Source organism: Nelumbo nucifera, chromosome 7 (genome assembly GCF_055504915.1).
Source record: "Nelumbo nucifera cultivar China Antique chromosome 7, China Antique-T2T, whole genome shotgun sequence".
NCBI classification, from domain to species: Eukaryota; Viridiplantae; Streptophyta; class Magnoliopsida; order Proteales; family Nelumbonaceae; genus Nelumbo; species Nelumbo nucifera.
Window position 1 is genome coordinate 17,200,639 of NC_142655.1, and position 16,910 is coordinate 17,217,548.

The 16,910-nt window shown below is 39.0% G+C and overlaps 1 protein-coding gene across 3 annotated transcripts in view; it reads right to left on the minus strand.

Moving 5' to 3' along the window:
* The window catches only part of LOC104607842 (ARM repeat superfamily protein), a 117,141-nt gene extending 112,610 nt beyond the window's left edge, over nt 1–4,531 (minus strand). For all 3 annotated transcript variants that reach the window (XR_016078622.1, XM_010273590.3, XM_010273589.3), the window contains exon 1: nt 4,240–4,531. Coding sequence is in view for 2 of the 3 variants with exons in the window: in XM_010273590.3 (XP_010271892.1) it covers nt 4,240–4,416 (177 nt within the window). In the remaining variant the exon portion in view is untranslated. The remainder of the gene's footprint in view (nt 1–4,239) is intronic.
* Nucleotides 4,532–16,910: the final 12,379 nt, after the last annotated feature.

Below are 16,910 nucleotides of genomic sequence, written 5' to 3' on the forward strand. Positions count from 1 at the left end.
TCTCAGGGGTTCGGCTAGACCAGCTGTGAACATATCAACCTGCTGGTCCGGTCGTACTGAAGAGGCCCTGGCGAGAAGGGTCTGGAACTGCCGCTGATACTCTGCTACGGTACTGGTCTGCTTGAGATTAATGAGTTCCCCCAAAGGGTTGTTTGTTAGTGGGGGTCCGAACCGAAGGAGGCAGTACGACTTGAACTGTCCCCAACTAAGACCTGGTTCCTCCTGCTCCACTCGGTAGAACCAGAGCTGCGCTTCTTCGGTCAGATGGAACGCGGCCAAGCTGACCTTGTCCTTGTCATCAGTGCGCTGGTTGCGGAAGAACTGTTCGCAGCGGTGCAACCATCCCAGTGGGTCTCCCGCGCCGTTGTAGGATGGAAATTCCAGCCGACTGTACTTTGGAATAACAGCGGTTGTTGGGGCAGCGGTCTGCTGTTCGCTGGACGTCTCCGCCCTGTCCGGTCGACGGCTGTTGGTGGTGGCGGTTCCCTCCGAGCTTCTTTCGTTGTTGGAGAGAAACGCTTCCAGAAGGCGTCGCAGCTCCCGGACATCATCCTTGACCTCACAAACTTCCAAGCAGGTTTCGGCGAGCCTATGCTCTAGCTCGTGGACCCTGGAAGTCAGCGGCTCCTGTTCCCCCATGACGGTAGGCTCTGATACCAAGATGTTATGGGCCCGAGCGTAGGATCGCGTCACGGGTCGTTCCACGGCAGGAACCCCTGATCTTCCCTTGCCTTTGGCCTTGCGCACAGACCCTATTTTGCCTATCTAGTGGGTGATTTGTCCAAGAGACCACCCGAACTCTCCCTTGGGGTGATTTGTCCAAGAGACCACCCAAACTCTCCTCACTCTTTTCTTGGCTGGAAACTGAATGCTTTATTTCAATTCGTAGCTCCTTAAATAGGAGATTACAGAAGGGAATTCCTAATTAAACTCAAACTCCAATTTGAACTCAAACTCCTAATTACCTATTCCTAATGGTAACTCACTCTTACTTAAGATAAAGATAAAGATGAGATTAAGATAAAGCTAAGGGATAAGGGATAAGATAAGCTGGTGGCGAGTTGGCATATTCAGATAAGGATGGGCCCACCCCTATGAGCTGTCGCGTGGGCCCCGCCCTGCTGCTGCTACCGGGTGCATGCGCGGCTCATGGTTCCCTGCCGCGCGTGCGGGCGCGCAGTGTTGCTGCAGCGCAGTACAGGCGCGCGGCTCATGGTATCGCTGCCTTGCGGCACCGGCGTGTGCGCGGTGCGTGCTGCCGTGCAGTGCGCGCTGCTGCCTGGCGGTGCGTGTCGCGCGCCATGGTGCCGCTGCCGTGTGGTGTCGGCATGTGCGTGCAGCGCCCTGTCGGGCGGTATGTGCCGCGTGCTGCCAGCCTGCTATGCGGCGCTGCCGGGCGGTGCGTGCCGCTAGGCGGCCCGCTGTGTGTGCTGCTGCCTATGGCTGTGCCGTCGTGCGTTGCCAGGTGGTGTGTTCATAACACCCAAGAGGCTTTCTAAGATTTTCCTAATTATTGTCTCTGCAAGATTCCTCACCCACTCCCCCCCCCCCTTGTAGACTCATTGTGGCTTTCAGACCAAGGGCTTCCGACTCTTGGTTGGGAAGAGAATCTGGTACAAGAGATACAGAGCGCTCATCAGTATCCAAAACTGAATTGACAGAGTTGGGGGATTTACCTGAGGTAGAGAAGTGAGGAGAGAGCAAAGGCGAAGGAGAGGTAGTCACTTTCTTTTTTGGGAAAACAGAGCACTCTGTCTCCCAAAGATGGGGGAGGGAAATCCCTGTCGCTGTATCAACACAAAGACCCCTTTCTGTATCCAAGTATGTACCTCTCTGTGAAGTACCCTTGTTCTTCTCTGAGAAAACCCGAGCAACCTCCTTTTCGACCTCTTGCAAAGCACTAGAACTGAGGGGGGGCTCAACCAGTAATGGATTAAATTCAAACACCCGCTCCTCCCCCTCCACCTTTCCTTCCCCCACCGAATCCCCCAAGAACAAACAGTCCAGGCTAAAAGAATCATTGTTCTGACCTTTAGATAGAGCTTCAACTGCCGCACTGCCTAAACTCCCACAGTCATCTGAACTATCAACATGATCAGAATCTGAACCGCAGCTCAACCAGCCTTGATCAGCCTCTTCTTTCTCTTCTGGTCTGCCTCTCGAATAGCGCGGGTTCGGGCGATCATAAAGGCTGAGATTTAGCTCGTCGCCGGCTGCCCGTCGGACCCAGCACAGAGGCCGGCGCTCTCCAGCCTTGTTCGCAGACTTCGCCCCTCCACAGTCGAGAGGGCGAGACTTAGACGATGATAGATGAAAGATGTCATCTATCACGTGGGCTTTTAAAACCGATAGGAAGTTCACCCACTGGCCCGACCGGCTCGACCATTCTTAGAGCCGGTTCGGAGAGAGACTTAGCGCGCGAACCGTTCTTTCCCAACTTAGCCACGTCAGCATAGGACGGGCCACCCTCTTTACACAACCCTTCTTCAAAAAAATTTGAAAAAGAAGCCAAAATAGGAAGGCTTCGAGACTTGGGACACCCCTGCCACTATTCCCCTTCCTTTGTAAAACGCCCACACTCAACAGACTTACCCGCCAGCCCCTGAAGGCCACGTGTACACCCCCTGCGAGCTTGTCAGATTCTTCAACCTCTGGTTGTCTTCCCCAAAGCAAAGCTTCAACTTCTGAAACTAACCAGACCTTGTGCCAAGCTTCTTCTGAGAGAACTTCGAAGATCCACGGCAAGTTCTCCGGATTGATCCCAGCAACCTTGAGTTCCACCGCTCTCAAGTTACTTAAGTTAGCCTCCAACAGAACTCCACCCATCACTCTAGTAATTTTTTCCAGAATAAGGTCATTCCAAAGGTTGAAGGGAAGACCGAGAAGTTTAATCCAAAAACTGTCGGCTCTGGGTTCAATTTCGTTGCAATCTGGAGCCCAATTCTGGACCTTAATCAGGCTTCCTTCTACAAGGAAAGAATTGAAGAACAAAGTCTTATTTCCAATATCTAGTAGGGCTTTCTTTTCAGCAAAAGGTAGCAACAATACATCTTCCTCTGATCCCAACCTCTCTGTTAAAACTTCTATAACTTTCGTCCAGTCTTCTATCACCCTTTCTGCCACTAAAACCACCCTCTTCTCCCAGCTCCTTCTCCCTTCTTCCACTGCTACTCGTCGAAGGACAAACGAGCTGGACACCAAAACTTCAGGGTAAAGCTTTGGGCGGAGCACAGAACAATCCTTCAAGCCAGAGGCTTCTTCTACTCTACCTTCGACCTCCAAGAGAAAAGCCTAAAGATTAGAAGCGAAAGAAGCCCACCCTCTTCGCTTCAGACCTTCTGGAATACACAACACTTGCTTTTTGTTAAAACCAAAGAATTCGGTGACCATAATGAACCACCCTTTTCCATTCCTTTTTAGCACAGCTTCGAACCTCTTGTTCTCATAGGTCAACGAGTTTCTCAAACCTTCTTCTCGAAAGGAATTTACAGCTCCATCTACAAAACCTTTCAGCCACACACAGGCCTCCTCTGGTAGGAGAATCGACGCCCTGCTCCCTTCTCTGATTTTCAATAGAGCCTTCCCCTTTGTCCTTCCCTGCTCAAAGAGGAAAGATTTTGCTTCAATGGACAAATCCAGTCTCCATTTCCCCGCCAGCTTGAACTTCCTCTCCTCTCCCATATTCTTCTCCTGCAAGCTAACTAGTAAACTACAAATGCGCAACTCGATAGCAGTGAAGTTCTTGAAGATGCTCAAATTAGGAAGGGGAATCACATTCCGATTCCGATTCCAGACCCCTATTCCCACGAGCCAAACGGCCCGTAAAATCCATTTATCTTTCTTTCCTTCTACTGTATCTACTTGTAAGGTATCATTCAGCAACAATTCCTTTTCCATCAAGACATTTTGTATATGAGGTTTATCCCTCATTGTTATTAATCCAAACTTCTGATCAGAAGGATTTTTTCCTTGGGGTGTTCTACAAGATATATCGAGTATAATCATTTAATCAAGAAGTAAACTGGAAACTACCCAAGTTACATTCTAAGCATAAGTGCGCATTCTGCTCACTGTGCCCGTACAATTGAACAAGCCCAAATCTTAGAAACCTAACCATTAATCTATAGTCAGACAAATATTTGGAAAAAAAAAATGTCAGGCTTATATACAAATCTAGACAACCATTCACAATATCTCAAATTTATAAGGGCAGAGAGAAATAGAGATTCAAAAGCTTACCTTCTTCCTCACGGCAGCAGACTGAGAAGAAAGGGAAGAAATACAGTAAGGAAGAAGCTTGGAGAGCAGGCTTTCGAGCTTGGAATCATCGGCAAAAGCTAAACGAGTAAGCATTCGGTCCAACATTTCTTCTCTCTCGTCGTCGGACTGCATGGAAGACGAGGAAGACTCCGCCATTTTTCTGCCTTTCTTCTTCTTGCAAAGTCACAAGCAAATCTAGGACCGGAAAGAATATAGCCAAAAATACGAGAAAAAAAACTGTGAAAGAATATAGAAGCCGTAAGCCCGTAAGTAAACGAAGAACTCGCGATTCGAACTCTCTTCCCAAAAAAAAAACGATTCCAAACTCGACTCGCCATGATTTGGTACACGTAAACATTTGGAATAATATCTAGAACGTGTACGTGTCAGAACAGAAAGACTACACGTGTTTGATCTATTCTACTTAATGCTGCCAACCCTAAGCGGCTGTTTGGTTCTCTTTCTGTTTTTTAATAAATGTTTTCGTACAGCATTCATCTTCCAAAACATTAAATCAAGACAAATATTTATTTGATAAACTATTTAACCAAACAACATTTCAATGAAAACATCTATGAGGCACCAAGTTGGCGCTTTAAGTCGTTTAGGAAAATTTTATCCAAGTAATTTTATATATTCTGTTCTTTTGATTTTCAAGTAAATTATATAATAATTTTTTTATCCATAAAAAGTCATTACTAAAATGGATAAATTTGTCCCATTATGTAAACTTTAAGTGAAAAAGTTTTAATCATCTAAGAATTGGTCACTAATACCCAAATTATATAATAAGTTGGCGCTTAGATGAATTGATAAGTAATACCCAATAAAAAAACAACTTTACCATATATAGGACCCACAACTTACCGAAAATTAAACACAAGAAAGTTGGTCACTAATAAATAATTTTCCGCCTCCTTTTATTCAAACAACGAATTGGTCTTTAATAGCTAACAACTATAATGAGGGTAATTACACACCAAGATGATAGGCTAGATTTTGGAGCTAAACTATCCCCAAGACCTAGTACTTTTTTATTAGCGATGGTTCTTTCCATATGGTGTGTTTGGTTTCCGAGAAACGGATGGGAAATGAAGCAAATTTGAAGAATATTCTTTTTTTTGTGTGTGTTTGTTTCAAATGAAAATACGAGAAAGGAAAGGAAACACCAAGGATGCGGGTTCCCAAAAATCAGTAAGCGGGGTTGCACTAATTTGGTGAGACCCCGCTGAGAAAGGAAAAAGGCGAGCAAATTTTGTCAAGAACCATCTCACGGGCATCATCGCCTCCCTTCTTCTCATCCAACGATCACATCTCCGGCATTCCTATCAGATGGTAAGTGTAGTTAGGGCACTATCTCTTCATTCTCATTATTTTTAATACCGTTTTTCTCTTGTTCCATTTGATGAGTGGCCATCAAAATCTTACTACCATTTCCATCCGTCATTGGTCATCCATACCTCACCATAGGTCTTCTCGGCGAAGGTAGGCTTAGACTTGGCATGATTGAACCATATCTAGCTTCTAACCGAATAGTCAGTTGAGTTTATTCACACGATCTCTAGATTTGGATTTTGGAATATGGTTGTTCCACATCTGGACTTTGTTCTTCAGCACGGTAATATATCTTTTTATTCAAACTTTTTTTTTTTGTTTCGGTTGAACTAGGTCTGAGATTTTGTGTTGTTTTTTGTTATTTCAGGTAATCACAAACAACAAAGCATTTGATTTCGGCTTCAGGTAACAAGTGATCTCAGATCTAATATTTTCTTTCACTACCCTTTTTTTTTGTTTTTTTCTTTTACACTTCACCGATTTGGAATGTGATTGCTATATCTTATATGCACCTCATTGTTGCCACATGACAAATTTACACATTCATGTGGTCGACCATGCAATGCCATTGAAGAATGTGATAAAAGATGAAAAACTTGGTTTAATATGTTTCTTGTTAAATTTTTTAGAAAACAAACACAGGAAATTGAATTTTGATTATACTACTTCTCGGGAAATAAACATTTGATACAAAAAGGGGACAAAATATATTCATTTTCTCATCTCATTCTTTATCGGCAACCAAATGAACCATTAGATTTAGAAGAATGGATGTACATAGTGACCGCCTGTTTTGTGTGGAACAAGAATATACTAGCCATTGATTTTTAAAGCGTGCAATTGCCAAACAAGTTTGGTCTACTAGTAGCTCTAGTATTCCCAAACCTATGCTAGGGGATGATAATATGACTTTGTGATGGGATAAACCTTGTAATTACTTGGAAAGTGAAGGTAAACCTCGACAGTGTTTCATCCCTTCTCTAGCAAACATGGAAAAAATATAAATAATTTAAAAACATATAATTACTCCTCATATCATCATCAAAATGGCTAGATATCACATCTTTAAATTCCTATCATTGAGAAAAGTGTTTCTCAGTCTACCGAAACAAGCCAGTGACTATAACAACTAATCTGCCCACCAATTGGTAAACCTTAACATCTTACTTCATGGGAGTTAAGGTAAAAAAGTGGGAAGCATGCCAACTAATTGAGTTTAGGAACACACTAGCATTTGCCTTTTATATTTTTATCCAATAATAATCATTTATTACACATTTCTTGTTTAACTAGCATAAGGGCACAAATTTCATGCATGATACATAAAGTATAATATTATTAATATCCTCTCTATCTATGTTGGCATACCACCATGCCTTGGATCCTTGTAACATGGAAAAGAATTACGTTAACAATCTCTTGATGGATAAACTTATATATATATATATATATATATATATATATATTAGGTTTTTAGAATATTAGTTTGTTCAAAAGTAACCAACTAACTCACTTGCTTGACGAAAGGTGTTGGTAGTATAATCTACAAAATTTAAAGAATTTCATAGGTTAAACTATAAGGCACAAAAATGAATATCTCATCATTGAAGTACAAGGGAGGTGATGAGCACATCTCAAGTATCTAGAAGGGTATTGAAATGATCTATATTATATTATTGAACATTTGAATATCTGCATCGAGGTAAACCATCTTGCTGTACTCTTTACACTACAATCACACATCAACCATCCCCAATCAAGGCAATGTTGTGAGACGACTTCTAAACATGTAGCTGTCTTAAACTACTCGCGAAGACGCATGGCTTTGTAATTCTATAAAGTATGGTAAATTAATAAAGGGGCAAGGCAAGGTGAAGTATGCGAGATTCGTCTGAATCAGCTTGTTTAGATTAGGTCATCGCTACTGACAAAATAAAACTAGTAAATGATAACCTTTCATTTTGATGCCTTAAGGGCATCAATTCAGGGATATTTTCAGCCTTAGAAAAGTTTAATTGTGTCCTTTTCGCAGTTAGTTTTAATATTATGGCCTCTGAGGGTCTTTGTGCAACTTGTGGGGAAAATTGGGAAGTTTTCATGGCTAAAATGCAGATTTTGGGAAGGTGGTGTGAAGTCCAACTGAGAGAGGGTGTTTTTGTAAAAAATTGAAAGCAGGAGGGCACCTCCTAGCTGCTAAACCCAATTTGGCGCTCATCCTACTGTATTAGCATGCTCTCCACGCCTTAGCTAACCCTAGGGCGCCTTTTAAACCATTCTTTTCACTCTTAACAAACCCTAGCCACCCCTAACTGCTAAATCCTCACCTTCCATCCCTTTTAATCTCCACCATCCATTCTAAGGCACTATCTTTTTAGCATTCTAACCCTAGGAGCCATCTAACTTCTAATATTCACCATTCAGCCTTTAGCCATTAAATTTCAGTCTTACATAAAATTGGGTGCTTTCTTCTTTTCTTTTCAGCCTTAGGATCACCCTAGAACCATCCTAACCCTTCATTCTAAGCTCTAGGGCACCCATATTTTTGCTAAAATCCAACTTCCACCCCCCTCTTTCTCTCTAATTCTTGTTATATCCACCATTCTCTATAAAAAGGACCCCAGGGGCCCTGGAGAAGGGGTTGGTCAATTCACCCAGTTAACAAGGCTAAGGTTTCTTGAGGAGTTCAAGGGTTGTAGAAGGGGAGGACGCCCAATTCTTGTTAGGAGGGGTTCCTGCAAGCTGTTGAACCAATCTGCAACTACCGCCACTAGATCTGATTAACCATTCTTTTCTTTTCTTTATTTTCATTTTTGTTATTTTTATTTCTGCAATCTTTTAGATTTAATTCTTGTTCGTTTCTTTGTTTTGTAGATATGAATTCGTTCGATTCAAGGCTAAGGGATCTCGAGGGGTTCAAGGGTTGTAGAAAGGACGGATGCCCAGTTCTTGTCAAGATGGGTTTCTGCAAGCTGTCTGGCCGATCTGTAGCTACCGCCACCAGATCTAGATTCTGGATCATTTTTTTATTTATTTCTTTTATTTCTTTTGTTGATTCCCATACTTTATTATATTCTGATTTTTATTTATTGTCTTGTTTAAATTCGAAACATTTAATTTCAGTAATAATAGATTTTATTTTCATATTTTTTGTCATTCCTGATTGCATTCTCTTATCCGGATTTGAGTGTATATTAATTTTTCCCTCGCTTCCCTGTGGACACGCCCGTTCTCATCCCTTTACTACGTTAGTAGTTGTTTGAGAGTCAGAAAAATTATAAATTTTTAAACTCGTGTTCCGAAGTGTTTAACACGACGCACTTCTAGATAACACCATTAAACATCTTAAGAAAGCAATGGGAGTTAAAGACGATCAATCATCAAAATTGATATGCTCTAACAAAAAGAGACCTAAGCAAGGGAACCATTATAATCCCTATAAAGAATTCCTAAGCAACGATGATTTTGATGCCATTCTTTTTGTCGGAGATTGGAGATGCAACTAGAGATTCTATTGTTGGTGTGGTGGTACGGCGATGGAGGTTGGTCAAGTCTCTGAAGGTCCAGAGAAGGCAACAGAAAAGAGAGAAAATGTGGGGAAGAGATGAGAGAGAAGAGAGAGAAGAGAGTCCCTCTTCTAAGAAGCCCTAGGTCAAAAGTTATATGATGTTGTTTCCTTGTGGGGAAGAGTTATTCCCCTTTATATAGAGAGGACCCCAAGGCTACAAGGAGACACTTCCTATTAGGAAAGGGGATATTTGCGTCATCTATTAAGGAAGCATCATTGGGGTTTTGCCACGTGTATAGCAAGATCCTCCAAAAACAAAGTTCCTTTTCTCTTAAGGATTCTCACATAGCACGTGTAGGCTACATCCCCTTACGGGTTTCCCAGTAGCAACGCGTTAAGATCTTAATTGCAATGTTATCGCAAGTCGATGCCTATTGTTCACCGTGGGTCCCAGGAGGAGTTTTATACTCATTGCAAGCCTTGGATGGCTTTCCGTGCTTATCACAAATCTTGGATAACTTTTAAGCTCATCGCAAGCTTGTGCAAACTCAAGACTCATCGTAGGTTTGTGCGAGCCCTGAACTCGTCACGGGTACCTTCATGGCGTTGGTTTAACACCTTCTTTGATACTACGATCATGGTGATCAACATGTACCTATAGGTTAAAAACACTAATCGTAATTATTATCATTTCAAACCATTAGTTACTCTGAATTCCATGTAATCAATGTAATGATATTATCATTGCTATCCACTAGGGGTCAATTCGTAGTTTCATATGGAGTTACGTGGAAACTGAGGTAAGAGTGGAGGAGTTGGTATTATAAGAAACAACTTTGGAGCCAAGATTAAATAATGAAATTCAAAAATAGATAAAATAAAAAAAATTGGGGACATTTTTAACATACATCTTAAACAATAATAAGTATGATAAATAAGAAATGCTTTTATTAATGATGGAAATGGAATGTAAAATTTAAAACCAATTAAAAATAAATTTTTTTCCTATTCTCTCTCATTAAATCCCATATTTAAGATATATTTTTCTCATCATTAAATTCTTGTAATTAAATCCACAATATTAATTTTAATAGTATAAAAATAAATATTTTGAAAAATAATTTGTAAACAAAAACATTTTCTTTCCTTCCGGTGGTGGGCAAGCAATTCAACCATTTGGGGTCAAATGAATTAATAAATAATGTCATAATTAAATAATAAAAAATTAAAATAAATAAGTATGAAATGTAAGAAGTATTTTTGTTAATGATGAAAATGGAATGCCAAATTTAAAATCTACCTAGAAATGAAATGATGTTATAGTCAAATAATAAATTTTTTAAAAATAGAAAATACAAAGAATCACAAAAATAAAAAGGGAAAATTTTGGGTGTATATATATCTAATGTTATATATTTAAAAAAAAATAAAATATTGGGTACATATCTAGTATTATGCATTCATTATATTGAACAAAAATAAGTATTATATATAAGAAATAATTCTATTAATGATGGAAATGTACTACAAAATTTAATGTCTACTTGGAAATCAAAGTATTTTTCTTCTTCTTCTTCTTCTTCTTCTTCTTCTTCTTCTTCTTCTTCTTATTATTATTATTGTTATTATTATTATTATTATTATTATTATTATTATTATTATTATTATTATTATTATTATTATTATTATTATTACATTTTGTATTCCATTTCTATCATAAATAAAAATAGCTTCTATTTTAACAATTATTTTTATTTAATATGATGAATATGTAATATTAGAAATGCTCTCAAATGTTCTTGACAAAATTCTATACATTTTTATTTTTGGTGCTCTATTTTTTTTAAATATTTATTATTCGATTATGACATTTTGGGTTTCTTTGAAAAGTTGGATCATTGACCCACCAACCAGATAAGAAAATAGCTTGATTGTACAAATGGTATAAGTGTATAAGAAAAATAAAAAAGGATGATTAATACCAATTTTTATCAAATTGGTATCATTACATCAATTTGATAAAAAATCACAAGAAACTCTTGGTTTTAAAAGTGGTTGGTCCCTTTAGTTCTTTTATATGGTCTTATTAATATTATATAAGTTTGTAAGAAAAATAAAGAGAAAAGAATGAGAGAGGATGTAGGAGAAAGATTGAGGGAGAAGGAGATATTGATCAAGAGGAAGAGAGAGAGAGAGAGAGAGAGAGAGAGAGAGATGTTTTTGATTTGGCTACATACAAAAGCTGAGAGAGTGGGAGAGATAAAGGGAGGGACAGATCAAGACATGACTGTGAAAGTGAGAGAAAAGGGAGGGAGAACGAGAGACATAGGAAGCGGGAGAGAAACTGAAAACCTATTTTCGGTATAGGCTTTTTGCTGTGTCCAACATGGATAAGAGTCCCATGTTGGCAACAACAATATAAGCCTTCGATGACATGGTGGAGGGTTTTTACAATTTGAAATGTAGAGTTGGTTGTCACAGTTTTGTTGGTTTTTGGGTCATCATACAACCTAATTTTAAATGTATGACTGTTTTTGACTATAATTTTCCCTTAAACTATATATTTCATGTACATTATATAAATAATTTTTACTTATTACACTTAATTTTTGTTTGTCTATGATATCATTTGACCCAAACCACTAACTACCACTTAATTTTTAATTTCTATTTTTTTTTCATTTTATTATTTAATCGTGGCAACATGGATTGGCCCATTTAACCCAAAATGGTTTAATTTCTTACCACCAACTAGGTGAAAACACTATTTTTTCTAGATAGATTTTAAAAATATAAGCTTTTATGTTATTGGAATTATTAATTTATTAAGTGTGGATTTAATTAATTGAACTTAATGATGAGAAGAAACAAAAATGACTTAAATATATGATTCAATGAATATGAATGCAAATTAATAACTTAAATGTTGAATTTAATGAGGGGGAATTGAATGCTTGAATATCTTAAAATTACATATTTTCAACATTTAATATCAATAATCGTTTGCTTAGTCTAGCAAAAGCTTATCTCAATCTTAAAAGATAAAAATTACAGGAAAAGTACGGACATGCCTAATGCAGATTTCTGAATTTCACTGCAGATCTATAAACATTCAAAATGTCAAATATCCACACTCTATGCACCAATGCCTGTCCATGATGAATTGGTATCAATTTCGAGCTAACACCTACCCCAACAGTACTTTGGGCCTACAAATTCTGACCCTGGACTGAACCGTCATTCTCCCTAAAAATAATGGGATTTTAATCCCAACAAATACTTTTGCTTAATACATCTCATGTGCAGACACGAGACGAGACATTTTGAACTGACACCAATGTTACTCCATTCGTTTTTGTGTGCAGAGCATGACCACTCACAATATGCAAAGTTGAATTGCATATCTTAGCGTTTTGCTGATCTTGAAAATGGATAAATAATATTGTTGGTAAGATATGTTTCGATGATCCAATTAAAAAGCATCCCAACTACGTACCTAGAGATTGCCAACAAAAGAATTAACATATATGATACGATGACTGTTAATATGGAAAATCCATTAATATAATCCAAACTGACATGAAATAGGGGTAGCTGATTTAAAGAGGAGATAGTATAGAATTTGACAGTACGCACTAGCAACATTTAGGCGGAATTTGGAAGGAGTGCAAATGTAAATATATAGAATGCAAAACCTTATGTTTTGTATTATTTTGTATGTATTTATGCTGTATATATTTACATTCATTATGCGCCTTAGATTCACTTTAGAAGCTCTTTGCTAGGTGTCCAAAGCTCTCTCCTTGGTTCACTAGAGTGCTTCCTTCAAAGTCACAACCTTGCCCTTATTCTTGGCCTTGGACTTGACTCTTGAGATCCTTGACTTTAGTCCTTAGAGCTTTGTGCTCCTTGATCAAGTGAGAGTATTGATGAGACACCAACCTCAACCGATCATAGAGTGCATTGATAGCACCAGTTTTTTCAAAATTGGACAGGACCGGATGGTTGGATTAGAAAAATTGGGAATCGGTCATCTGATCAGTTCCGTTTTACTCTAAAATTGTTGATTTTTGGTGAGAGAACCGTTAACCTAGGTGGTCGAACGGGCCATCTGTTTGGACCGGACGATTGGACCATTCGACCTAGGAACTGGTCCCTAGAACAATTCCCTATCTGGTCTAGTTTTAAAAACCTAGTATGGCACAAACCCCTTGCAACTTGCAAGGAAGGTGATCAAATCATATGAAGACCGAAGAAGACTAAATAAAGAGGAGAATCAAAGAGCTCTTGTCCCCATGCTCTTGTTCATGGTTTTTAAAAACGATCCGGAAATGGAATTGTTCTGGCCATCGGTTTCTGGGTTGATGGTTTGACCGTCCAGTTCAAACGGACAGCCCGTTCTGACAAAAAAAAAAAAACAAAAGTAATGGCCAAAATCTATTGAATGGGTCAACGGGTCGATGGTTTGACTGTCCGAAACAACGGATCATTGACTGATTCAATGGCTTTTGGCCAGGGACTGGGTTTAGGGTAAAATAGAATTGGTTGCCTGGACGATTCCCAGGATGAACAGTCTGACCATCCGGATCAATGACGGTTCAAAAACCATGATCTTGCTAATGGTGTATTTCTTTAATTTAAGGCCTCATTTGTGTACTATGAGGGCTTGGTTCAATAAATAGGAAGATAAATGCCATATGCCAGCTTGGCGGCCATGTGACCTACTCTAACCAAGTCCTCAATTGTCACTAAATCTAGTTAGGTTGGTAGATCCTCTATTCGGGGGAGGAGCCCGCTGAGACCCATGAGGTGGGGTGGCCTCCTGAACTTGGGTGGTCGGAGCATCATGAATGAATATGAAGTGCCAAAATGATCAAACCGATGAGATTAGTTTAATTTTGAGTGGACAAAGGAGCAAATGTTTGATATTCAAGTTAAATGTTTTATTGCAAGCATCGATCACAATGAACTTTATTGAGTTTAAGTGGAACCTGCATCTGCGTAGTGAGCTTATATGTTTTTCATTCAGAAATTAACTTACTTTGCTTCACTAGAGTAGTGTATATTAAACTTACAATGTACTTTACTTTCCATGCAGCCAATCTCATGCATCTTTTGTTTCCTCATGCTTTCCTTATTGGCCGGACATGATCAATCACAAATTTGTAAATCTATTTGTTGTTCTTTAACTGTGGTTAAATGTCTAAAATAAACTCCAATTGAGCAGATCTTCTTTTTGGTATGGTATCCATGAAACCCTGCAAAAGTATCATTCTTTCCTGTTCCAATATAGAAATTGGAATCCCCAATTCACTTTCCACCAAAGGGTCCATACTTGGATTTATTGGTTCCGATTGTGAGTGACACCAAACCATAGCATCGATGATGACGTCCGCTGACCCAAGTAATATACTCCGACGACTCAAGATCAAAATCAATCTACAACATACGCTTCATTAGGGATGCGTTTGGTTTGCAATTTAAGATGGATAAAAAAAATGAAGTGTCAAATTTAAAAAGGTCATTACCCAATGTTGGTCCCGGCTAGCCTAGGCCGGATAGCTAGGGGTCACTACACTACGCAATCACATGGGAGGGGTAGACAAGGTATGAGGGGTGATCATGGATCGGGCCAGGCCTAGGTCGGATTTATCACCCATGATAAAGGCTTCAACCTAGGCCCGAGCCCAGGCCAGCCCACACCCTGGGCCTAAATTACAAGCCCATTTATGGCCTTTCTGGGCCTAATAAAAATTACTTATTTAGAAAATTTAGAATTAAATAATATATATTGTGTGAAAAGAAAAACATTGTACAAACACAAACTAGTTCGGATTGGCAAGGTTTTGGGCATATTGCACAAGAATAAAGGCAATGAGCTTCGTTTAATTCCTCAACTTGATTTAGGTTGGCTTATTAATCCTTTTATAGATGAAGGCAAAACCTTAATTCACATTCTTGAAGACCATGAGATATGGAATAACACTCAATAGTGAGTGTTGTAATTGATTTTTGTCCCAAGTCCCATATTGCTCAACTCAAGAATGGGAATGGATGCCTTGCCTTCTTAATGTATAAAAGGTCTTTTTTAGGGGGACAACTCTCATACTTGAGACCTGAAAAATTTGGGCCTGAGACCTAAATTACAAGCCCAGTCCAGTGCACGTGGCTGGGCTGGGCTTGCACACATTCTGGGCCTGAGTCCTGAAGATTATGGGCCAGGCCGGGTTTTCAGCCCGGGCCAAGAGTGATCAATCACCCCTAATATTGGTCCTAACCTTAACCTTTGTGTGTGAAAACAAACCTACATAATTGAGAAATATGCAGGGACCAATGCTAGTAAATAACAAAAGTTCATAGAATGTTTGCTAAAAAAATATAAAAGAAAAACTCACCGTCTTGAAATTTACTCCACCAGATCCGCCATATCTTTCGGACAAGTGAAGGTTTCCATTCTTCAGGTAATTGAATTGTAGAGATTTGATAGTAGATTCTCCATAAGAAATGAAGATTTGTGCAATTCTATCTATGCCATCACGATCTTCCCATTGTTTTCCAGTAGAAGATCCATATGGTCCAGCCGTAATCAGTCCATCTTCTAAAATCATTGTGGAGTGTGGACAACAAAATGCAAAATACCAAGTTAGATAGTAAACAATAGTAAGTCATCTATTGCCGTGTTTGGGAGTGCTTTTTGGCCAAAATGGGCTTCTGAAAAAGCCATTTTTAAAAATGGGTTTTTAAAGAATTACTTTTTTTTTTTTACTATTTGGTTGGTCACCAGCTTTTTTATTCAAAGTAGATTCTTGCAAAATAAAAAAAAACTAAATGGGAATTTATATCTTTTTCAAACGTTTTTTAACACAAAAAAAAAACCCAACAATGCCAGAATAAGTGATGGAAAAAAATGGCTTGCCAATCACCGTAAATCCTCATCGTTTAGTGAATGAATTAAAACATAATTATATATATATATATATACATAATTATATATACACATATAAGTGAATGGTGGCTGTTACCTACCTGATGCTGAGGTTGAGGCCTTCATTTTGATTTGAGGCCGGTGGAATGTGAATGAGCTGATGGTCCAAGGCTTTGCCTCGGCAGAGTGAAACAACGGCTAAAAATTTATAGGATCTCCTTACGGCGAAAGGATATTAACTTACCTTGTATAGTGCATGGTGGAATATGTCGACCCTTTATTCTAAATAAAAGTATGGAACTATGCTTTAACCACAAGAAAGGAACTGATTCTTTTATTGATTTTCGATAATTTGCCTTAAAGTTGGGAGTAGTAGTTCAGATTGACGCGTAAGCACCCCACATCCATATCTCAGTGTGCATTAGTAACATTTTTCTCATTTGTCATTGGAAGATATTCCCAATACACAGTTGGGATATGCTGTGGAGTGTGTGGGCGTCCATGCCAATTCTAAAATCGGGTCTTTAGAATTGTGCCATCTTCCCCCATACAACTATTTTCACTTTTTGTGTTTCTTATGTCATATTCCCAATTACACTAGATATCAAATTTTGAGCAAAACCCAAAAATATAATTGTACTGAACATTTTTCATACTTATCATAGGAAGATATTTCCAATGCACGGTTGGGATATGCTGTGGGGTGCGTGGACGTCCATGCCAATTCTAAAGTTGGGTCTTTAGCCTCCCCCCTATCTCCCTATACAACTGTTTTCACTTTTTGTGTTTCTCGTGCCATCTTCCCAATTACACATGGACATCAAATTTTGAGCAAAACCCAAAAATATAATTGTGCTAAAGCTGGGTCCTTGCATTGTACTCATT